General features: G+C 30.9%; 1 protein-coding gene across 7 annotated transcripts in view; it reads right to left on the reverse strand.

Moving 5' to 3' along the window:
• Positions 1 to 5,430: 5,430 nt before the first annotated feature.
• The window catches only part of LOC134681012 (apoptosis-inducing factor 3-like), a 44,487-nt gene continuing 24,392 nt past the window's right edge, over positions 5,431 to 25,525 (reverse strand). For 5 of the 7 annotated variants that reach the window (XM_063540359.1, XM_063540357.1, XM_063540360.1 and 2 more), the window contains 17 exons: positions 23,304 to 24,160; positions 21,992 to 22,329; positions 19,507 to 19,616; positions 18,997 to 19,106; positions 17,826 to 17,952; positions 17,134 to 17,246; positions 15,757 to 15,843; positions 15,283 to 15,374; positions 14,037 to 14,167; positions 12,592 to 12,707; positions 10,501 to 10,636; positions 9,371 to 9,447; positions 9,053 to 9,170; positions 8,140 to 8,238; positions 7,780 to 7,855; positions 6,586 to 6,690; positions 5,431 to 5,903 (listed from right to left, as the gene is read on the reverse strand). In XM_063540359.1, coding sequence (XP_063396429.1) covers positions 5,861 to 5,903; positions 6,586 to 6,690; positions 7,780 to 7,855; positions 8,140 to 8,238; positions 9,053 to 9,170; positions 9,371 to 9,447; positions 10,501 to 10,636; positions 12,592 to 12,707; positions 14,037 to 14,167; positions 15,283 to 15,374; positions 15,757 to 15,843; positions 17,134 to 17,246; positions 17,826 to 17,952; positions 18,997 to 19,106; positions 19,507 to 19,616; positions 21,992 to 22,329; positions 23,304 to 24,160 — 2,735 coding nt within the window. In that variant the 3' untranslated portion in view covers positions 5,431 to 5,860. Of the gene's footprint in view, positions 5,904 to 6,581; positions 6,691 to 7,779; positions 7,856 to 8,139; positions 8,239 to 9,052; positions 9,171 to 9,370; positions 9,448 to 10,500; positions 10,637 to 11,001; positions 11,118 to 12,591; positions 12,708 to 14,036; positions 14,168 to 15,282; positions 15,375 to 15,756; positions 15,844 to 17,133; positions 17,247 to 17,825; positions 17,953 to 18,996; positions 19,107 to 19,506; positions 19,617 to 21,991; positions 22,330 to 23,303; positions 24,161 to 25,525 lie in introns of those variants that run through there. The other 2 variants (XM_063540358.1, XM_063540364.1) reach the window with 2 other exon arrangements.

The raw sequence follows: 25,525 nt of genomic DNA on the forward strand, positions 1-25,525 counted from the left end.
CCTCTAGTACTTTAAATTAACCAATGAACCAGTGAAAATGAGGTCAAGGTCAGACGTAAACTGTCTGACTGACATGTACCCATTGCAATTAATCTTGTAGAACAGAAATATGAAAAAAATTACACAAGGACCTAAGAGCTAAGGTTCCACAGCTAAATAATGAGCTGTGCCATAAGTTATGATTCACCCATTTGCCCTTGAACCAAGGTGAGCGACACAGACTCTAAGAGCCTCTAGTTTTATTTTTGTTTTGGGAACTGTGCTCACAGTATTTCTAGTTTCATCAAAAACTACCTTGACCAAAAATTTTAACCTGTAACTCCCACTTTTTTGGACCGTGAAATTGGGGGTCAAAAGTCTAATTTGGCTTAAAAAATTAGAAAGATCATATCATAAGCAACAAGTGTACTAAGTTTCAAGTTGATTGGACTTCGGATTCATCAAAGACTACCTTCAACCTGAAGCAGGACTAACAAATGAACGAACAAAGCCACAGACCAGAAAACATAATGCCCTCTTCTATTGAAGGTGTAGGCATACATCAGCAAAAATGAAATGAGCAAACAAACAATTGAAATTAAAAGTTTATCTATAATAATATTCAAGATAATAACCAAAAGCTGCAAATTTTCTTAAAATTACAAATTCTGGGGCAGCAACCGAACAACAAGTTGCATAATTGGTCGGAAAATTTCAAGGCAGATAGATCTTGACCTAATGAACAATTTTATCCCCCTTCAGATTTGCTCTTAATGCTTTGATTTCAGAAATATGAGCCAACAACGGCAATTTACCCTATGTTCTATTTAAGTCATGTCAACCATCTTGGTTCGTGGGCGGGGTCATCAGACACATTTTTTAAACTAGATACTGTAACAATGATTATGAATGTATGATTAAATTTGGCCCAGTAGTTTCAAAGGAGAAGTTTTTTGTAAAATTTAAGACGCCAGGTGATGAGAAAAGCTCACTTGACACTTCAGGCCAGGTGAGCTAAAAAAAAAGACATGAACACAGCGGTACTTATTGACGGTGACTCAAAATGAAGATTTTTCAACAATTTAAATTACACGACTCTGCAATCTCATATTAAAATACAAGAGTGCACACACAGAAATGTCTAGCCTTCTTTACAAATCATTGACCAATGAACCATGAAAATGAAGTCAAGGTCAGATGAACCATGTCAGGTAGGCATGTACAGCTAGCAATTGTTCCATACAACAAATATAGTTGACCTATAGCATACAGTACAAGAAAAAGAAACCAAAACACAAAAACTTACCACTGAGCAATGAACTGTGAAAATGAGGTCAAGGTCAAATAAAACCTGCAGGATTGACATTTAGATCATAAAATATTTCCATGCACCAAATATAGTTGACCTTTTGCAGTGTTAGAAAAAAATACCGAAAACTCAATCTTTACTTTGAACCATGAAAATGAGGTCAAGGTCAGATGACACCAGCTAGACATGCACACCTTGTAAGCATTCCATACACCAAATATGGTAGACCTATTGCATACAGTATAAGAACCAGATGCTCCACAGGGCGCAGCTTTATACGACCGCAGAGGTCGAACCCTGAACGGTTGGGGCTAGTATGGACACAACATTCAAATTGGATACAGCTCTGAATATGGATTGTGATTAAATAGTTGACACAGCATATGTTTCTGACACAGAATGAATGTGGTCTAATGAACTTTAAATGTTTGTTTTTTTTGCTTTGAGCAATTCAGTATGCTGTTGAATATTAATCCTTTGATATTTGAAGAAATTTTCTTTTTCATTTCTGAAATTTTGAAAAAGGAAAATTGAACCCCAACAATTTGTTCACCTCCCCCTTTCCCTTATTCCAAAAAGGATCTCAATTCAAAGGAGTAGGTCCGGTAAGCACTGATTTTGGCCTCAAATTTCATGTTCATCTGACAAAGGATTTTGACCACTTTTTAAACACTTAAGTGTCTATTTCATTTGAATCAATTAGTTTATGTGAAAGATTTGAACTGATTTAGTCATTTAAAACGATCCGATTCAAGCTCAAATATGAAAAATCAAACAAATGTGCCAAAAAATGTCACTTTTCGAATGGTTTTTGTCAAAAGTGAAAGTGGCTGCATCCGTGTTCATCCTCAACCTTTATATATGATATGTATTATCATAAAATACAACGTCCATTTCAATATTAAGGATGAACACGAATGGTCACTTTCGTTTTTCACGAAAACGGTCTAAAATTTAACTAAAATGCTAGAATTTTATAAATTTTTAACAAATTCAGTAATTTAGCATGACTTTAAGGTGCCAGTACCCGATATATGTTCATTGTATAGTAAAAAATAGCCCATATTTATGTAACAGAAGCACTCTACTGTCCAATAAATAACTAGAAGTTTACATTTTATCAATTTTGTAAAACTGCTATATTTTGAGGCCAAAAAGGGCTGTTACTGGACCTACTCCTTTCTAATGGAGTTTTAAACAATAACTACTCATTTAAATACATCATAAAACATAAAATGTCATACAGTCATGATTTAAGTTAATTTAACTACTATTCTGGACATAGAAAGATAACTCCAATGCAACATTTTATATTGGCCTAAAGTTTATACCAAATATCTAATGGAATTTATTAATAATAAAGTTTTTGGCAAATTTCCAATATACATAATTAATGAAAGAGCAGTTTAGGTGAGATATTAAAATGAGTTTCAATTACCAACCTTACACTGCATTTAAATTATGTTTTGTAATTGTCCATTAACCTGGAAACCCCTTTCCTCCTTTTTTGCATCTTTTTCCTTAACAGCCATAACTCACAAAGACAATACTTACCATCCCTATGTGGTAATCCAATATCCAAAATCAAAATACATGGTTAGATTCATCATATCAAAGAACTCAAAGCATTCAATTTTTGATGAAATCAAATTAAGGTCAATTTTGGACCCTTTAGACCTCAATGTGAACCAATTTGATAACCGGTCCTAAATATTAAAAATCTAAATGCATGGTTAGATTCAGCATATTAGAGAAACCGATTAATTGAATTTTTGTTGAAATCAAACAATTTTGGACCCAGATTTGGACCAACTTGAAAACTGGGCCCATAATCAAAAAACTAAATACATGTTTAGATTCAGCATATCAAAGAACCCCAAGAATTCATTTTTTGTTAAAATCAAACTAAGTTTAATTTTGGACCCTTTGGACCATAATGTAGACCAATATGAAAACGGGACCAAAAAATTAAGAATCTAAATACATGGTTAGATTTGGTATATTAGAGAATCCCAATAGTTCAATTTTTGATGAAATCATACAAAGTTTAATTTTGGCCCCTAATTAGTTGGGACCAAAACTCCCGAAATCAATCCCAACCTTCCTGTTATGGTCATAATCCTTGTGTGTGAATTCATAGATTTCTATTTACTTATACTAAAGTTATGGTGCGAAAACCAAGAAAATGCTTATTTGGGCCCCTTTTTCCTTTACTATTGGGACTTCAACTCCCATAATCAATCCCAACCTTCCTTTTCTGTTCATAAACCTTGTTTAAATTTCATTGATTTCAATTGACTTATACAAAAGTTATTGTGCGAAAACCAAGAATAATGCTTATTTGGGCCCTTTTTTGGTCACTTATTCCTAAACTGTTGGGAACAAGACTCTCAAAATCAATCCAAACCTTCCTTTTGTAGTCATAAACCTTGTGTCAAAATTTCATACTTTTCAATTGCCTTAAACTAAAGTTATAGTGTGAAAACCAGGCAATAATGCAGACGTGATACCAATATAAGATGAATTTTTTTTCAATTTTTGCGGTCATATAAAAACAGACGAAAACACAAAAACATAAATTTAACCACTGAACCATGAAAATGAGGTCAAGGTCAGATGAAACCTGCCAGGTGGACATGTACACCTTACAGTCATTCCATACACTGAATTTAAGAGACATATACTTATAGTATCTGAGATATGGACTTGACCATCAAAACTTAACCTTGTTCACTGATCCATGAAATGAGGTCAAGGTCGAGTGAAAACTGTCTAACTGGCATGAGGACCTTGCAAGGTATGCACATACCACTTATAGTTATCCTATTACTTATAATAAGAGAGAATTTAACATTACAAAAATCTTAATTTTTTTCAAGTAGTCACTGAACCAGGAAAATAAGGAAAAGGACATTGGACATGTGACTAACGGAAACTTTGTAACACGATGCATCCATATAAAAAGTATGAAGCATTCAGGTCTTCCAACTTCTAAAATATAAAGCTTTTTTAAATGAAGTTAGCTGCCGCCAAATCACTATCCCTATGTCCAGCAGACTGTGACAAAAGTTGCAGGCTTGACAAAAACCAAAAGGAAACTTACTTCAATTAAAACAATCAACCTAAGTTTCATAAAAACTGCTCATAGGATTTTTGAGTGATAGTCCGTTAAACTAGAAGCCCCCATGTTGTTTTTTTTATAAATAAAACTCCATTATTCAGAAAATTAAAATCTAAATTTTATAAATATCAAAAGGGAGCTTACATCAAACCCAGTGATCAATGTCGATTTTTTTGTTGTAAATGCTGAAAATTCAGGCAGTTATTTTTTTCATTTAAATTGTTTTCCATTTGTCATTTTGGGGCCTTCTATAACTTGCTATGTGGTATTGGATTTGCTCATTGTTGAAGGAGGCTGTGATGTACAGTTGCTAAAGGTCTGCATCATTTTGGTTTCAGGTAATCAAATCATATCTTCTTAATTTTACATTTGTTAACAAATAATGTATGTATATTTAAGGCAAAATAATGTTAATATGTTGTTAAAACCAACAAATTCAAAAATCCTGGCCTTAGTTCTAGACCACTAAAATGCTAGCTCACAATCATAGTCAGCAGGAGGACACATCACTTGACAACACTTTCTAATTTTTATCAGCAGACAAGGTTTATTCCTTCTCCTTTTTTGTGTATCCTTGAAAGACTAGAGAAGCAAGCAAACAATCCTTTGGAAGTCGTTGAATTGATTTAGCCATGTATCAAACAATTGTTCTAGCATTTGAGGTGAGCACCACAACTGAGGAAGTCTTGTGTGATTCATGCAAAACTATAATTTGTTGAAAACAAAATGGCAAGCTAAGCTGTCGAATTTAGAATGCTTTTAATATGCCTTGCAAACAATCTACAGAATTAAATTCCATGTAGTCTAATTCTCATACTTGCATCATAACCATACCTGAAACTGTCACTTTTTGTTGGGGATTTCTCTAAAGGAAATTTTAAAAGAGCAATTTAGGACACAATATTTAACTTTACAATGGCTAAAGGCTTTAAAAAAGTATGAAGAAGCCAAAAAACAACATTAAAATACATTTGAAGGTCAACACAATTTGATTATTTGCAGAAAAAAAGAACTCAAGATATTTTCAGCTTCATGCTTTATTTGTCTATTATAAGCTGTCAATGTTAATCAATTTAGAGCTGTAACAATATATTACATAATTTGAAAACTACAGTTTTATCTGTTATAAATTGTCTATACAGGCCATTACTTTACTACCTTGATAAAGCTACTTTTCTTGAACTTTTCTTTCTATCAATGGATTATTGCACATTCAATAATTTGTTGACAATAGTTAGAAACTCTATCATTATAAAGCACTTTGTACAAGAAGCAATTAACTTTTTCATGTACTGCTGAACATTAAATGTTCATAAACTAACAATAAAAATCAATTCAACAATCAAATAACTTAATTCCATAAAAATGTTAAATATTAACTTATTTATTGCATTTCAGTTGTTTTTATTTATATACAGAGCACTTAATTATGATATGTTGTTCATCTTCTTTCACAGTTTGGCAAACTTTTCCACCACTGCATCTACTGAATCCCTGAAAGATAGATAACATCACATTAAGGAAAAGAACAAAATGAACATTAAAGCATTTGGTATTTCATTCCTTTCTATTTTGTACATTAACAGGAATATATTTTTTAATGAAGATGCAGTACACTACTAAAATGTACAATTGCACTTATCATGACACAGTCCTATTAAAAAATTCAGTTCCATTTTGATTACATTTAACAAATACTTCCTTATACGTAGAAATGATCAAATCAATGTTTTGTTTTGAGGAATATTTAAAGTAAATGTAGTCTGATAAAAAAAAAAACCATAATAAGTGATAAGCTAGATTTGCTCTGATAAATTGTGTCACATTTTAATCTATTTATTAAGGTTAATTATATAAGAAAAATTTTAACATACATCAGCAAAAATGAAATGAAAAAAAAAACCAACTATTGAAATAAATGGCCTTCACTTTTACTTGTCACAGGCAATCAGAATTTTTTTAATGTCTTACAATGTTCCCTGGACAGGATTGGAAGGGGGAAGAAAAGCACTTTTTTTGGTAACCTGCTAAACAACAATTTTAATTTCTTTATTTCTGCTGTTTTCTCTCTTAAACTTCAACAAAGTTTTAAATTCTGGAAGAAAGCCTACTTCAAATTGTTATTCATTTAAATGTAACTAGTGGAAAATTAAAAAAGCTTCATGTCCCAACTTACTGTATTTCTGCCTTGAGAATTTTCTGTCCTGCATACATGATCTCTGCCACTTGTGCTGCCACTGGGTCTGTTCCTAGAGTGGCTACAGCTACAACTTCATCACCTCTGAAATGTTTTATAAATGATATTATAGATTATCCAACATACCCTGTAGGAAATTAGGAATAAGTTAAATTGTACAAATAGATATAAGTCACAATTTATAAAAGTAAACCATTATAGGTCAAAGTAAGGTCTTCAACACCAAGCCTTGACTCACACTGCACAGCAAGCTATAAAGGGTCCCAAGAATTAAGACTTTATAAAAAGATTGTTGTATATCTTATCTCCACATATATTCTTTAGCATTTTTATAAAACCTCTGACAAAAAGTCTTTACTCTTCCATTTTTATTTCTGATAAAAAGTCTCTTTTTTTTTGCTTATGTTTTGTATTGCAACTATTAAGTTGTCTAAATTCTCACTCAGACAATGAAAATTATATCTTCAATATATACTGGTATTAGCTATACACCTACGTTTATAACAAATGTGTTCCTTTGCATGAGGTAATTCATATGGCAAGTTACCATTTGACTTGAACATGACCTTCAATAACTTCTCAATAACTTTGCATAATTTTTGAATTGATAATAAAAATTATGAAAAATTTTAGTCAAAGGGAGATAACTGTAGAAAATATTGTAAGAAATTGTTGAATGACATTAAAGATTTTTGTTATGATAATTGTTTTGAATTGGACAGTTTCATATGAGCGAATACAATTTCATTTTAATCAAATGCATTCAAAATGAAGTTGCTATAAGGTAACATCAGTTTAAAATGTCTTCTGAAATATATAAAAGTACTTTTTAAAATAAGAAAATTTTACTGGAAAGGACAGATTTTATTTTTCAATTATCAAAATTTCTGAGAAAATTCCAGTACCATTGCTAAATGATGCAAACAAAACTAGATATTTCAAGGCAAAAATCAGCATCTCTGTAAAAGTATGTCATTCAGGGTCAGTTTTATATGTACAGCAGTAAAGGGAAGTAATCCAGATATTTTAGAATAACACTAAGAAGTAAGAACAGTTTGGAGGTGGTTGGTTAAATAAAACATTGTCTCACTATTTGCAGTATGCCTAAACACTAAACAGATATTGCAATACGTTTGTTGTCCACTTAACACCAGTTAATTATAAAGTGCTTACTTTGTGTAGAATGCTGTGAAGTTAGGAGCATCCAAATCACCATGGACTACAATGTCATCATAACCAAAACCATATCCTGAAAATACAATGATTTTTATCTTTTAATGCTCTATAAGGAAAGAGACTTATGTGATGAGGTAGCTAAGCTTTAACCTTTGTTATTCAAAAAATGTCAGTGACATTAATTAATAAACTAACAAATAGTTTTTTTGTACATTAATTGAATATATATCTTAGGCTTTTACACCAAATTTGACAAATAGTTATCAAAGGTACCAGCATTATAATTTAGTATGCCAGACGAGCATTTCCTCTACATATGACTCACATAATTTCAAATTTCATATCTTTATCAATTACCTGTGTATCTAATGCTCTTTTTGTACATCATAGTCCAGAAAAATGGCACACTCTTTACATCTTCATTTTTCTCTAGTATTCCCAATGCAGCTGCCTTTCCTATAACAAACAAAAGACAACAATTTGATACGGACTAAAACTTTTTCAATAAATCTTAAAATTGAGAATGGAAATGGGGAATGTGCCAAAGAGACAACAACCCGACCATAAAGCAGACAACAGCAGAAGGTCACAAACAGGTCTTCAATTTCAAACAAAATATAAAATGATGTCATGACTGATTTGAAGACTATCATAATATACAAATAAAAAAGCATTGAATATTTTAAGGTCTTAGACTACCCATTTCATAGTACATAGAGTTCTATGTAGATCTTGTTGTTATGCTATTCCAAATTTAATGTGTCTGTTGAAATAAACAAGAGGTTCTCAAGAGCCTGAATCGCTCACCTTAATTTTTTTGGTTAAATCTCTCATCAATGATTATTTTGGCTTTTCAATCTATTCAAATGTTCTTTGAATCGTCCTATTTTCTTCAAAAGCAAAAAAAAAAAAATCATTTTCTCCTATGTTCTATTTTAGCCATAGGAGCTATGATTCTTGACATACAATGAAATAAAATATAAAATTTATACTAGATACTCTGAAACTCATTTAGCATAAGTTTGATTGAAATTGATACAGCAGTTTCAAAGGAGAAGATTTTTTAAAGTAAGTCAACATGATAAACAAATTGTGAAAAAAAGTCTTTAAAGGGCAATTAACCTGAACAAACGGAAGCACAGACCAGAAAACACAGTAGGTGGGGCATAAAAACTTTACTGTTGTCACATAGAGGAAGTAAAATAATGTTGACCATTTAATGAATCATAAATGTTCATTAATGAGCCAGATTTAATATATATTTTCTCACCATGTGCATGGGCCATCTGCCAATGTTGTACATTAACTTGCTGGTCTCCTGCTGTGAATAAGGGAAATTCAACAATATCTCCTGCTGCGTAGATACCATCAACATTGGTTTTCATGTTCTGAAATAAATTTTCCAATATTTTAAAATATGTAAAACTTTGATTATGACAATTTTTTCTGTAATTTGTATATAGCTTTTGACTAACAAAATTGTTTCATCAACAGAACTTTGAATTTGATACTTCACAGGATACATGTCTCACCCATACAATAACTTTTCTATTCCCTAAAGTTTAAAAAAGGGCAGATAACTGTTTACCTTATCCACTGGAATGAATCCTCTGTTTGTCATAGTAATATCTGAATCTTTCAAAAAGTCGGTGGCTGGTACAACACCTATGTAATAGAAAAACATATTTGAAGTTTTAAAAAGAAAACTGTAATGTATTTAAGGTTTATGAGCCCTTCTGTAGCCATTTTTGTACGAATTTTTCATACTTCAATTGTATCAAAACTACAGATATAATGAATAATAGAGATAGGCCATTTAGTACATATACCCAGGGAAAACTTGATGGAAAGCATAATTTTTAACTGTTTATTTGCATTTAAAAGTAAAAGAGTACTTTGTGGCAAATAAACCAAGATTTTTTTTTAGAAAATACACAGCCTTTAATACAGAGATTTTAGTTATAAAATTTGAAACATAGATTACTCACTTGGTTTTCTATGATGTGCTAGTGTTCATTTTCTACAAAAAGTTCTAACTAACCTGTAAATTCCAAAACACCTCGTGCTGAGTCACTAAAGTTGAGCACACCCTTAAAGGTGTACTTGATTTGGTCAATATTTTTATTTGTTTTAACCAATAACTACATAAGAAAATTTGTTTTTTTGGAAATCAATGCTAGCACTGCATGCAATAATTCTATATATATCAGTCATCAAATTGCCAAATATGAGAGTAAAAGGATAAAGGCTGTGGATTTTATATAAAATTTCCATATGTTTAGCATTGAATCAACACAAGGGTACATAATCCTTAAAGGAAGGTTAATAAATTTGGCTAAGCTTTAAATTATAATAGTTTTATAATGTATACCTGAATGGTTGTGAATTTAAAAACATCCTATAAATCAAATTATTTCACAAAAGATAACATTAGCATCTCCCATTATTATGACCTTGTTTTGCCTGTTTGGATCCATCCAGAGACTATAAAATCAGTATTTGCTGCTTCTCCGCTAAGCATCAGTGGCACTTTTCACAAGACAAGATTACTTATCAGTTTAGCAATGGTGCCTTATATGGCAAGATCACATGACTTATAAGAACACTGGTACCTACCTACACCTAATATGGCAAGATCACATGACTGTTTAGTACATTGGTACCTACCTACACCTAATATGGCAAGATCACATGACTATTAAGAACACTGGTACCTACCTACACCTAATATGGCAAGATCACATGGCAGTTTTGTGTCATCTGACAATACAGCTTCTGTTGCTCTGTTGTCATTTCCAGTAAATTCTTTGATCCCTTTCTCAAAATAAAACTTCACACCTTGGTCCTCATGTAACTAAACAAAAAATATGGTTTTTCAATATACTGTCTTAATCTGTATCAAAGTCTCTATTTATGCAATTATTTATATTTTATACTTTACTTGATCTTAAACTTACAGTAATTAAAATCTATAAATAAATATCTGATACAAAAACTCACTTCATTAAAAAAAATTGCATGACTTAAACAAAGTAAAACTTCAAATTGAAAAACAAACTGGTATACAATTTATATTATTAAGCATATATAGACATTAAAAGCTGTAAATATGTAAAATATACAACAATTGAAACATTTTTATAAAGCATTGATATTACGAGACATTAAAGTATTTAAATAGGTACACACTGATGTTACTGTTTTTTACTTAAATAATACCTTTGTAATCATATTCCCTATTTTTATCCCTAGGATATTTTCAAATGGGGCTTTCCCTCTGACAAGAACAGAGACAGATTTAGCTACAGGTGTCATATATGCTGCAACCTCCATCCCTAATAGGAAGTAAATAACCAACTGTATAATGTTCTTGATTAATTATAAATTATTACTGATTCCTATAAACATCTGCATCTTTCTCCTGATATAGAATTTCACTAGCCCCTATTTTATTAGAATGTACAGTCCAAAATGAATTCAATGGTCACCCTCTAGACCAGAGATTTCACTTCTGGATTATCTAGACAATATGGACAATTTTTCATGGTCAAAATTCTATTTAAGCCTGAAATTAATCTACAGGTATTTTATTTCTTATTGATAAAAGTCTTGCAGAAGCTTTCCATCCAATATATAAATTTTAAAACATAAACATCCCAGTTTCCATTCTTTATTCTATGCTTTAATTTACAAATTCTAATAGAAGAAAGATGCAGATAAAAACGGAACATTTTCAAGATAATATGCTAAAATGTTCAAGTATGCCTTCTCTCTTCTGAGGAAATTATATGTTACTTGAGAAATTAATTTCATAAGAATTCATATAAAATGGCAGTAATATAAAGGTTATCTTTAACAATTCTCCAATGAGTGATTTAGGTGGAGCTTTTGATCAAAAGACGCATAACCCATCTCAAAACCATATTAAATATTTGTCAAACTTCATAAAAAAAATTCAACCCAATATATCAAAAATGGGTGTTGTTTTCTTCATTTTTTTTTTTACAGGTATAGGATGATTATTAATCCCTTTGTATTTACTTAACATGTCTTTGGGATTGTCCCCAAAATAGGGACAAAGAGACATACAAATTATCTGTCAAGTATTATCTTCAATGTCTTAGTAGCATTTTAGCATCTTATCATGAAATGTTCATTAACTTTTGATTGGTATATGTGCAAAGACTGGTAGTTAGGCAACTATTGGTTTGCATGCTTCGCTGAAACAGAACTAATATGGTTAGTATAAATAAAAGATGTTTTAGTAACTGTCCATGGTGTCTTTTAACATGATAAACATAACTTTTTGGAATGGGCAACTACTGATGGGTATCTACACTAAGTTTAAACTGCTGTCTACCAGCATGTGCAAAAAATAAATCTAATGCCGGTGATTTTGTGAGATTTCTAAACTAGCGGCACAAGTTCCAGTAAATTTTAATCTACATGCAATGCTATTATCTTCCGTGGGAAAGACAAGACAATTTCATACATCAATCAGGAAAGAGACAAGACAACATTATGTGTCAATCAGGAATAAGACGAGACAGACAAACATAAATACAAATTGAAATCTTTGGTACATAATTCAGCCCATTTCACCATCCTTTTTAAAATTTTGAACAATTTGTATTGATATTGTTTAACTATAAATTCATAATCAAAATTTGGCAAAACAATTAGTTTTTTTATTTATCTCCCACCAATGAGAAATTAATCAGATGAGGAAGTTAACTTGCCAACCAATTATGTACTAAAGAAGCCAGAAGCAAGCCACCAAGCAATGGTTAAGTGAGGGTAACATTGTACCTTTTGTAAGACTGATCCTACTTTATCACCCAGGACCATTTGGAATGGTACTTTTATAATGTCTACTACAGACACACTCTCTGCTTTGTCAGCCAAAAATGCTGCTACTTCCATACCTTAAATATCAGACACCACAATTTATGCTGCGGTTCCTTTTCAAAATTTCTATTTTCTTCAAAAAAATTACTTACTTAAAAAAAAATATATCCTTTTGTCCAATATAACAATTTCAGTGAAATCAATTTTTGTTTTTTTAAATATGAAAACATGTAGCTCACTTTTCTGTACACAGTAAAAGTCACAATAACACTTAAACACAGGTAAACCAATCAAAACGAAATAATTTACTAATCCAGGTTTGAAAATCAGCCCATTGTAAAAAGGATGCATGTCCAATATATACTATATAAAATTTAAATAAAAATATTGAGAGTTTTCAACTATATTTGAAATGACCAAATTGGGTTGCTGCCATAGTGAATTTTATCATCTTATTTATTTTTTTATTGGAGAGGGATCTTACAGTTTAGGAATAAACTTAGGATACAGATATCCATTTCGATTTTGAAGAGTAATTTTCAAAATTTCTCAGGAAAAATCTTTGACTAACAAAAATCCCTTTCTTTCCCTGATGAAATGACTTTGCCATTTTCACATGAAACAAAGAGAAATTTTAGTGCAGATATAAGCAAACATTCAGTTTGAAGCAGTTCATGCAAATACTACTGTATCAAAAACTTATTGCTAATTCTATAATGATAATTTCTTGTAATCCCTTTTATAAAAAAATCTATTTCTAAAAAATTTGTTTGTCTACAAAGCATGGAATGTGCTCAATTAACTTTATAAAACATGATATAAAAATAACTGGTGCCACATGTGGAGCAGGATCTCCTTGCCCTTCCAGAGCACCTGAGATCACCCCTAATTTTTGTTGGGGTTCATGTTGTTTATTTTTTTTTAGTTTTCTATGTTGTGTCACATGTACTATTGTTTGTCTGCTTGTCCTTTTCATTTTTAGCCATGGCGTTGTCAGTTTACTTTTGATTTAAGAGTTTGACTGTCCCTCTGGTATCTTTCGTCCCTCGTTTATCCAAAAATTAATTCATTCAATAAATTACAATTTAATACTTTCAACAAATATGTAAGTCCTCTGAAGTAGAAATATACATTAAAATGTTAATATGAATATAATAAAGTTAATAACAGTTTAGGATTCTTGGAAACAAATATGTTTTTTTTAGTCATATTTTGGTGTGATTTATTTGTATTAAGATGACTGGTCTCTTCTGATTCTATAAATATTCTTCAAAAAATTTAATATTCAATTTTTTTTCTCAGCTAGTTTAGCTGAATTATATCCATTTGTTTTGCTGATTCTTGTATATTTGATACAATATTTCCATAGTCATGTTAATATTTTCTATACAAAGTTAAATACCTACCAATGAAAGATGAACCAATAATAACCACATTTTTGCCTTTAGCAGCTTCAGCTATTTTATTTGCATCGTCGGGTGTCCTCAATATGCAGACATTCTCAAAATCAGCACCATTAATTGGTAACTGTCTGGGTCTATTAAAAATAACAATTCTGATAAAAATTCTGTAATATCTAAGCTTTAGATTATCTACATTGTCATTGATGCATGCTGAACAAGTGTATTTAGGTCTAAACAGAATGGCTGACCAAATTTTTTTTATTTTGTGTGAAATAATCATGACTTTTGTCTTATGACAATTTTCTTTGTTCGTTAAATTGCTAACCCCCACCTCAAGTCTTGCCATTTTGGTCTCTGGCATTGTTCAAAACACAAATGATGTTGCAATTAAAGAACCTTAGTGAGCACGCTCACATACCCCACGTCCCCACATTGTCATTGGAGAAATAAAATATGTGTAAGAAAAAAAAATTGCATTATAATTTCCTGTCAATATGAACATCTGCATAGTATGTCCTTATTATCTACAAAGTTTCATACAATTATGTTGTGTGGTTTCAGAGGAGTTGAGATGACAAACTGATGCAGTAGTACATTAAAGCAAATAAGTTCATGAAGTTCAAAGGGACGTAACTCCTAGAAAAAAAATTGCATCATAATTTCCCGTCAATATGCACAACTACATAGTATGTCCTTATTATCTGAAAAGGTTTCGTGAAATTCTGTTGTGTGGTTTGAGAGGAGTTGCGATGACAAACTGTTGCAGTAGTACATTAAAGTAAAAAAGTTCAAAGGGGCGTAACTCCTAGAAAAAAAATTGAATCACAATTTCCCGTCGATATGCACAACTACATAGTACGTCCTTATTATCTGAAAAGGATTTGTGAAATTCTGTTAAGTGGTTTGAGAGGAGTTGCGATGACAAACTGTTGCAGTAGTACATTAAAGGAAATAAGTTCAAAGGGGCGTAACTCCTAGAAAAAAAATTGAATCGCAATTTCCCGTCGATATGCACAACTACATAGTATGTTCTTATTAACTGAAAAGGTTTCGTGAAATTCTGTTGTGTGGTTTGAGAGGAGTTGCGATGACAAGAAACAGGACTGACGGACTGACGGACGAACGGACAGACGGACGGGTCAAAAACATTATACCCTCCGCAACCCGTTGCGTGGGGTATAATTAGAAAATGGCTTTGTTTCCAAAGCAAAAGGAGACAGTCATATTAGAATTGACTATATTTACTTACTTTCCTCCAGTGGCGATGACTAGTGATGTATAATTGAGAGATGATTCATCCTCAAACTTGACTATCTTAGCTTGACTGTCAACTGAAGTTGCCTGTAAATACATAATGTACCCAAGTTACACTCAAATATCATTTCAACTGACCGACCATATACATTTGTTTTATCAAAACCCAGAACAAACATATATTTTTTTAGGCCTTACTTGTTTAACAAAACCATTGGCCTTGCATGTTTTCAAATCACATAAATGTGTATGATTTTCGTCCGGATACACATTCCCATAAAAAATGTTGTTTTCTTTGTCCTACTTCAAAAAGTCTATGTTAGAGGCAAAATAACATCAATAGCTCAATGCACTGTCATCATTGCCCTAAAAGTTTAGTAACTGAAACTTGTGATATCAGTCTTCAACTAACAAATCTATCTAAAAACAACCTTGTAAAAGTGTGATGAAAAAGATACAACATATTTACCTTTTTATTATTGAGGATATCTATACCATTTGTTTTGTAGAAGTCAGCATTTCTGAGTGCAATAGCATCTGCTGAAGAATCCATGGCCTGAAAAATAATAATCTTTGGTAAAAATACATCTACTAAAAATTATTCCAAAAAAATAGACAGTTATCTCCCTTAGACTGTGACTGAATCAATTATTCAACCACAACTAATTTTCTAATTTTTTTTCAGAATTCTAACAAAACTATCTGTTGTATTCTTATAAGAATGTCCCAAACAAGGTGTCTAGTCTAGAGTTAATTTCTATTTTTGCTCTGTAGGTATAGAGTAGATTATTGGACTTCTTTTTAAAGGAGCACTAGCTACGATATATATAAAAAAATAAAGTATGATTTTTTTTAGATTAATCATTAACTAAATTGGAATAATGAAATAATAATTTGCTTTTAGCAATCAATTTGCTTTCATTTTGTTGAAATAAGCGATTATACATAATTTTTGACTGATTCACTTGCAAGTAAATACGTCATCATCATTCTAACCGGTATTCATGTGAACTTCAATTTAACCCCCTAGCTAGAGACTGACAACGCATGCATTGTACGTGAACTGGTTATTTAAAGAAAAAAATGTCAACAATGAAAGTGAAACTACGGTAAATCATTTGATTACTAATTCGATCCACATAAATCATTCTTATACGGTTGAAAACAATGAGAAACTTATATTTTAAATCTAAAAATTCAAATCAAACAGACCTATAAAGATCCAATTGCACGTGCTGGTTTAACCTATTCATATCTGTATTTGTGTTTACATCGCTTATATGGTCATCTGAGGTCAAATCGATAGTTAATTAGATGGCATCTGGATTTAAATACACACGAAACGAACCTAAATATCATCTACCCCATGCTCTGTAAACTGTTTATTTTAAACGTTTGATAGATTGGATAAATGTTTTACATTGTTATTAATCAAATATGAGAATTTGAGTCAAATTGGTGACCATGAATTTGACAGCTAGTGCCCCTTTAAGAGTCGACTGTCTCATCAAGAAAATCATTCAAATGGTTTTTATTAATATCAAAAATAAATTAGATTGGACCTTTTGGTACCAAAATTATACTTGATGTGTGCATACTAAAATTTAACCTGGACCACATAACCTGCAGTGGAGTATGATTTTTTTTCTATAGATGCTTTATTCCAGATTTGACATGGATAATAGCAAGTTAACACATTTTTCCTTATTGTTCTTAAGCATTTGTGAAGAAATGCCCACTGCCAATTATAAGAATTTACTAGTACATATTGATAAGTTTACTTCAATATCTATTTATTCAAATGAAAAATTTCCTTTACAACTAATAACAGCAATAATGTACAAACTTTGCTTAGTTTAATTCTGTCATATGGTAAATGTCTTTCTTGTGTTGCTATGGTTATTTTACCAGTAAATCCTTCTTTCCTTAATGTTTCAGCACACATGACAGATGCTGGGCCTACAATCATACATCATTGAAAAGTTTGATCAACTTATATACCTGAAACTTTAAATATCCTCCATATAATTGAAAGAACTAAAGCACTAAAGTTTCTTCTTCTAATTTTAATTTTCTTACTAAGAAATGAAATATAATATTAATACTCTTCATATGACGGTAAATAAACATTCTATCTATATAGAAGTCTGATCTGACCCTGAGATCAGGGTTGCAATCAATATCGTAGCAGCTAAATAATGCTACGTAGTGCTACATAGATTTATGACTATTGAATGTGTAGCCTTACTGCTACATAGATATTGATAGCAGCTAGGCTAGCTACATGTTCAATAGTCATAAATCTACGTAGCACTATATAGCATAATTTAGCTGCTACGATATTGAACGCAACCCTGTTAACCTCTTTATTGTCTTACCAATAAGATCACAAATGTGATAATGTTGAAATATATGAGTCTGTCATGAAGAGAAGAGAAGGACACATCTCATTGTAAGTAGATATCTTATTGTAATCTAAGAATGTGCCGTTCTACTGATATTTTCATCAGTATCTATATGATTTGTTATATTACTAACCTCCACCAATTATTACAACTGATTTCTGGTTGTCTGCTGAATGTTTGCACATTGACTTTTGAACTTTGCTTGAGGTCAGAAGTGCCTTGTCACCTTTAACCTTTACTTTGCCATCAGCAACTGTTACCTAAAACAAAAAATAAATCATTTCAATTTTATTCCATAAATCATTTTTTTTTGCAGTCAAAATTTAACACTATTCAAAGTAAAGTACATTGAAGCAAAGATTTTTTTAAAAGAGTTTTAACAACCACCATTAAGGTTACAGGCAATGACATTACAATTTTACTAATATTATTTTTCCATTTGTGTCTAAAATTGCCCTTATGTATTAGATATATAAGAATTTGTTTTTATTTTTGGGCGAGAATGGTATCTCATTGGAAATTTTCAACCAAATCTTTCCATTTTCTTTATTCTACACATCTATTTATTAATATATAGATTTCACCACTGCAACAAGTGTGTTACAATATTTCTCCACTCGAGAAAACTTAATTTTAATATTTAAAGAACGAGACTTGGTTTAAAAAATTCAAATTTAACTGTTGACAGTGGGGAAATATCTTAATACAGGAATTATAGGGGTTGAATCTGTTTCTCTGATGATTTTTATCATTCCTTTTCAAAGAAGTTGAGTTTTTTATGTGTGACATCATCAGGCATGTTCACCTTCTTTCATGATGTTACAATAGGAAAATTCAGAAGAAACCAAGAAAATTTGACATTATAATTAAATTTTGACCAATCATTTGCAGAGAACAAATGTTTCAATTTTAAGGAGCAATATTTTTCTCACACAGATCAAGAAATGTGAAAATAGCACAAAAATTAGAGAAAAAGAAATTCCTACTCATGGAGACTACTGTAAATTCATTAACACATTAGAAATTATTATCCTGGTACCTTTGATAACTATATAGAAACCTATTATTTTTTGGTGGGATTTTGCAGTTAGGTATAGGTTGATCAAAATTTAAAGTTCAACAAAGTGAGCATTTTCTATCAACTTATGTGCAATCTTTGGCATAATCACAAAATCAAATGTCCATGAAAAAATTTGTTATTTCTCAATAATATATGAAAATTGATACCCATGAAAGTAAAAGAGTCCACAGCTTATGAATATGAAACTGTGAATGACAAGAAAAAGTTAGAATATGAAGCTTACATCAAATTTTGGAAGACTGTCTAATCCTGGGAAATCTTCAATATCACCAGTCTTTACATTAAAACAAGCACCATGCCAAGGGCATCGAACTCTTCCATTGCTTAAAGCACCTGAAATATATAGTTATCATCTTTAATTACAAATTTTAAACTTTTGCTTTGAGCAAAACAATAGAGATGTAGATCTGACATGTAACAAATTTTTGCATTCATTTATCATTGCAATGGTTGAAAACTGTCAATGGATAAAAAAATAACTATTGCAATTTCCAGAAATGCTGCTAACTGAGATTTTGTTTCAAGCTAAAATAGGATAACCGATATATTGATATTCACTTGCATAAGGGTGATTTCTATCCGACGGATCCCAAATAATGCTATCAAAACGTAAAACACAAGTTTATTTTTGTGAAATTATTTCTTAAATCACTGATACGGCAAAAAATTAAATATCCAGCCTAAAGAACCATAAAACTGGCCATCCATTCTCTTTTCTCTTATTGATACAAACCTTTAGCTAGTGGAGCACCATAGTGAGTACATTTATTGCCTATAGCATAGAATTGACCATTCTCTTTAACCAGTAAAGCTTTTCCCTCTCCAACATCTACTTCTCTCATTCTGTAAAATAAGTATATAGAAAAATTAACATTTACATGTACATTGCAAAACTAACCTTGTGTCCAAGTAAAGTGAGAAAGACATCAAATTGAAGTCTTTGAGATTTTTACCTGCATTAGACACTACCCCTATATCATGTATAGATCCTGTTTTACAGTCTTTACTCATATTTACTCGTAGTTTGTTGACTGTTTTTTGTTTTTTTGTCTTTAAATTTTCTTATTTTCATTTTGACTTTTGTGTTAATTGTTTTTATTCAACTTATGATTTATTGTTCCTTATAATTGTAACTTTAACCTCTGTTTCGAGGTCATGCAGTAAGTATTTGAAATTTTAAACATTTGTAACTTTTGGGCCTTGTAAAGCTGATTATGTGGTATAGGCTTTGTTCATTGTTGAAGGTCATACAGCGATCAAAGTTGTTAATTTCTGTCATTTGGTCTCTTCAGGATAGTTGTCTCATACCACATCTTCTTATTTTATATTTAACATGTTTCTACCTCTTTTAAAAGGTCTTAACCCTAAGTCTAGTCTCATTTTGTTCAGATATGGATTTTGTGTTCATTGTGGTTTCTCAAAAACATGTGTTTGTTGCAATAAAATGCTGACTATGTCATATAATTTGATAAGTTTTCTTTCTGCAAAAAAAGGCAAATTAAAAGATAAAAAAAACCAATATAGTTTTAAACAGAAGAATCTTAGACAATAATATTCTTTTATCAGTTAATTCTTTTAAAACTAAAATGTTTGTTTTAACACAGAACATGACAAATATGTTAAATACTAGTTTGTACTTGACAACTAAGAATTCTTCAGGAAGTTTTAGCTATGTTTTTGTTTCTAAATGTCTCTTAATTTGTGTAATGTATTAAATCATCTGAGTAATTCTAAATAAATCAAGAAATTACTTATGTTTGTACATAGATGTTTGTTTAGGTAAAAAAGTGAAACAAAAAGAGCTGAGGTGCATATAGGCCAAATAAAAAAAATATGTGTATTTTCCTCTTGTCCAAAATTTTCCTTAATATTTCAAAATGTTATAGGGGGACAGAGATATAGATCAATGATTAGCACTGTATAAGCCTAGTTTACTGTTAAAATAAAAAACAATGCATGTGCAGTACGCATTAGAGAGCATGTCATATGCCTTAACAAAAATAAAGACATCTTGAGGTCAACATATGTTCATCACATATAGACAGGAAGTGTCTCAAAAATATGCAAAGATCTTAAGCCTCAAGTCTAAAACAAGTTGTTCATAAATCTAATAGAGATAAAATAAAAATAAAAATTTGCATATTAAAATTAAGTTGAGAGTATAGAAAAAAATCATTAAAAACCCACCATTTATTCCTTATATAAACCTATTGCCATAGAAAACATGTGTGGCCTATAAATAATGTTATGCTCATTTAAAAGTTTATTAGGTTTATTTGTTATATTTGTGTCTTTTTTTCAACTCCAGTCCTATGTATTCTGACAATGAAAAATCCTGGGTGAAGAAAGTTTGTAACCCGGATTTGTTTTTTTCACAATTGATTTATGAATTTTGCACAGTGGTATACTACTGTTGCCTTTATTTGGGATCATATTCATTATGAAATTCAGGAAATAATAAGTGAAAACTTAAAAACTTGAGAGACGATTAATCATCTTGATGGATAGTAAACAATAAAATCTTCTTATTTAAGAGATTTTTCATTTTTCCTCTAGCGAAAGTTATTATTCATTCACATATATGGTAATTAATGTATGGAATACCATTACTGAAATCTGAAACTGGAAAAATCCTCCACTTTTATACACAACAAATCAGCCAGTAAAACAAGGGAAATAAATTGGTATTTAAATTTCTCACAATTCTTTTCTTTTGAAATGTTGTCACAATTAGATGAATTAGGTGAAAATTAATTAAAGAGGTCATAAATCAACAAGGAAATATAAGGTTATATTTTTTCCCCCATATTTGTATAACTTTTACATATCTTGTTATATATCATCATTCTTGAACTAAAAAAAATCAGGACTTAGTCACCTTGTGTAACCACAATTATGTCCAAATTGAAACAATCACAAAGGAATCATTTTGTATAATATAAAAAAGACAATGTGGTATGATTGTCAATGAAACAACTCTCCACAAAAGACCAAAATGACACAGATGTGTCCATAATAAAATTGAGAATGGAAATTGGGAATGTGTCAAAGAGACAACAACCCAACCATAGAGAAGACAACAGTTTATTTGAAATTTGCATAAAAAGCTGACATTTGTTTATTTATATTGTTATTGTATTTATACCACTTTAAAACAAAGTCCAAAATTTAAAAAGCCCCCATTATTTGTTTCCTACCCACAATGCACTGTAACTTACTCTCCATCCTTGAGGTCATCCACCCCACATACAACAGCTTCAACAGATGACATGTCTATATCAGCTTCAGACGAGACTTGGACTACTATCTCCGACGACACTAATGATGCAGACTCGGGTAACGTGGGTTCCTCTACCGGAACAGCAGGGTCTGCAGGGGGTACAATATCCACTTGGGGTTCTATAAAATCTACTGCTCCCTCTCTTGTGTCTGCCTCCTGAGGGGATCTGTCAGATCCTGGTGGTGTGGTTTCTAGGCTGATAACAGTGTTAAACTGAATTGTTTCTGATTCTATGACAGGCTTATCCTCTGTGTTCTCAGATGTATCCTGACTAGTCTATAGAAAAATATCCATATTAAGACTTGCAATGCATGACAATTTTTACAAGAAGTATTCTTCTATTCATAAAGTACTGACTGATCTTTTTTGTACATAAACATCAATATTTGTGAACCCACTTAAATAAGCACCAGGATTTGAATGTTATTTCACAATTTATAATCAATTTATTTGAACCTGTTCCTATATATATTCAGTAAAATCTTTTAAACAAATGTCAACATTATTGATTTTTAAACAGTCTGATTAATTCTAAAAGGTTGTGTAACTAGATTGATAAGTTATAAATGTAAGCATGGTAAGAGGGAAAACTACACATGCAAAAATAATCTTTTTAATGCATGTACATATTAGCTTCAACTAAACTCCTCTTCTTATTTACATGTACATGTCTATAAAAAGTTCAACTTATAACATGACTAAAATTTTATCTATACTCCATGTTGCAATTTCCATTTCAAAACTTATATGATCAGCTGATTTTTGTGTATATTTAGATACAAATTTAAAATTGAAGCAGTATCATTATATGCAGTTTTTGTATTTTATATATATCTGAAATCTTGTTTGACAAAATACATTGTACAATCATGTCAATGTTTCACTTTAAGCAACATGAAAATTATATTAATATTATTTTTTTGTTGTGAGATAGGTCTGGTTATATCATGTTGTTTTATGTTTGGTTATTGCCATTTTTCCTAATACAATGTGCAATGTATACTGGCAACTATAAAATAAAAATATGTGTAAATCAATCTTATAAAACATTCATAATACCTACAGACTATACATTAATGTTTTTTTTCTCATTGTTGAAGGCAGTTTTGCTTACTTCCACTTCATTTAAACTCTGGTGCATATTCTCTTTGTCAATTTTTATATTATAGTGCAACTCTTTTTATTGTGTATCTCAAAAAGAAAGAATTATAAATGTCTTGAGTGTCAACAAACATTCTGAATTGTTTTACCTCAGTTTCAGTTTCTTGTTTCTCCTCTTCTTCCTCAACAGTTTCCTTCACCTCACTTTCCACTTGTTGATCTGTAGTAACAACAACTGTATGTACCTCCTCCTGAAATTCAGCCTCAGTTTGAATTATGTCTTCAGTCTCAGTTTTAATTACCTCTTCCTCCTGAAATTCAGTCTCAGTTTTAACTATGTCTTCCTCCTTATCACTATCCTCTCTAACTTCCGACTTAGTTTCACTATCTTCCTTTTGCTCCGCCTCTCTAATCTGATTATCCTCTTTTGATTCGGTATCCTCTTTCAGAACCTCCTCCTTTGATTCACTGAATTCTACTGTCACAGTTTGCACACTCTCCTCGACTACCTCCTCCTTTACATCAGATTCCTCTCTAATAATATCCTCCTTTTCCTTAATTTCTTCCCCTTTTTGTGCCTCAATATAGTCCTCTAAGGCTTTATCAATTTGATCACTTTCCTCTTTAGGATTATAGCTGTTAGACTCAGAGCTGTCTTTAGCACTATCAACTTTAACCTCCTCTGAAAGTTCTACCTTGGAATCTAAAGTTTCTACTTCCTTTTTACCATTTTCAATCACAACAGGAGGTTCTGGATCTTTTTGTTTTTCGTGAGATTCTAAATTTGAATTGTTGTCTGCTATTCCATTAATGCCAGATTTTTTATTTTCCACTGAATTATCTCCCCTATTATCTGGTTTGTGCTCAGTTGGTGATTTCTCTCCGTTTGGTTGGTTATTAAGCTGAGTATTATCCTCGATATTTGTACTATTCCTTGACAGAAGCAGTGACTCGCGCTGGTTTGAGGACTTTGGTCTTTTGTGAGAGGCCTTCTGTGGATTGGTACCTATATAAAATAAAACATGTAACAATTAGTAACTTAATTACATTTAAATTCAAAAATTTGTTTCTCCAATTTCTAAAAAAAATGTACAAAATCTTTTTACATTCAGTAAAATCACAGTATAAACCTTTTTCTAACCTTAAAGGATGATCTTTTAATACAATCACTCAAAAAAAGACAGAACTTTTAAAATACCTATTACACTTAGCAATACATCATTCTGTTTATAGGCTAAAAGCTGTGATAAAAAGCAAATTATATTTGAAATAAAATCAAAACTTTAAAATGTTTTGGTATAAAATACATGTACATACACACCTCAAATATATCTAAATAATGTTAGTGATAGAGATATCATTATGAATATTGACAACCATCCATAATGTTTATTACACTTTAACAAGACAACTGTCTGGAGGTGATCATTACATAATAAACTGTTGAAACAGAGATATGTCTTGCCTGTCGACAGAAAATTCTCAAAAGGACAATCTGATGAACAATCAATTTAAAGTTGGTGGACCTAACTCAAACTAGCATTTAAATTTATATGACCAACCAGGTAATAATAATGCAACTTTATAGAAAATAGCATTGACCTATCTAGATGATACTGATCTTAGTATAACAAGTTATTCCTATCAAAATGATTTGAGAAGAATACTTGACAATTTTTTACACATCCTGCATCATTGCCAGAAAAGCAACACCTATATCTATCTTGCTTTCTTCGCAGTAGAGACAAAAATTATAAGGCCAAACTTGAAAATATTTTTGTTTGTCCAAACCCTACAAAACCTATTTTCTGCAACAAAAATAATGTTAACAAATTTTGTTTGCATGTCTGTTCACAGTTGCATGGTGTATGTCTATATCTACATAATGAAATATATAATCAGATCTTAGTACCATTTTAAAGCCTTTTTTAAAAACAATGGCAGACAGACCACAAACACTCATGACATATATTTCGTTATCTGTCACTCACTAGAACTGTTTATACATGTATCAGGTTTAAATGTTCTACTCTCTTTTTAGAATTTTTACATTTTAATGCTGTTCAAAATAATTTATTTTGACCGTCTAAATTTTTATTAGTATGCAACTATTGAACCTTTAATATGCAGATGATTGAAAATTAACAACATTGAAATTTTTAATTATATAAACAAGATAAATTCTATTTCAACATTTTTGTCAATCTCAAGTTTCATTCCTCCTGGTTGAAAACATAACCTTGGAACATGTAATACAACCTTCCATTGTTGGGAGTCTGCTCTTTTTGTAATTTATTCATTTAAATATATGTCTTTTAACAGAAGCAAAACTTACAAAGGTGACCTTTAAGACAGAGTATATATATATATT

Source organism: Mytilus trossulus, chromosome 8 (assembly GCF_036588685.1).
Source record: "Mytilus trossulus isolate FHL-02 chromosome 8, PNRI_Mtr1.1.1.hap1, whole genome shotgun sequence".
Classification (NCBI taxonomy): domain Eukaryota; kingdom Metazoa; phylum Mollusca; class Bivalvia; order Mytilida; family Mytilidae; genus Mytilus; species Mytilus trossulus.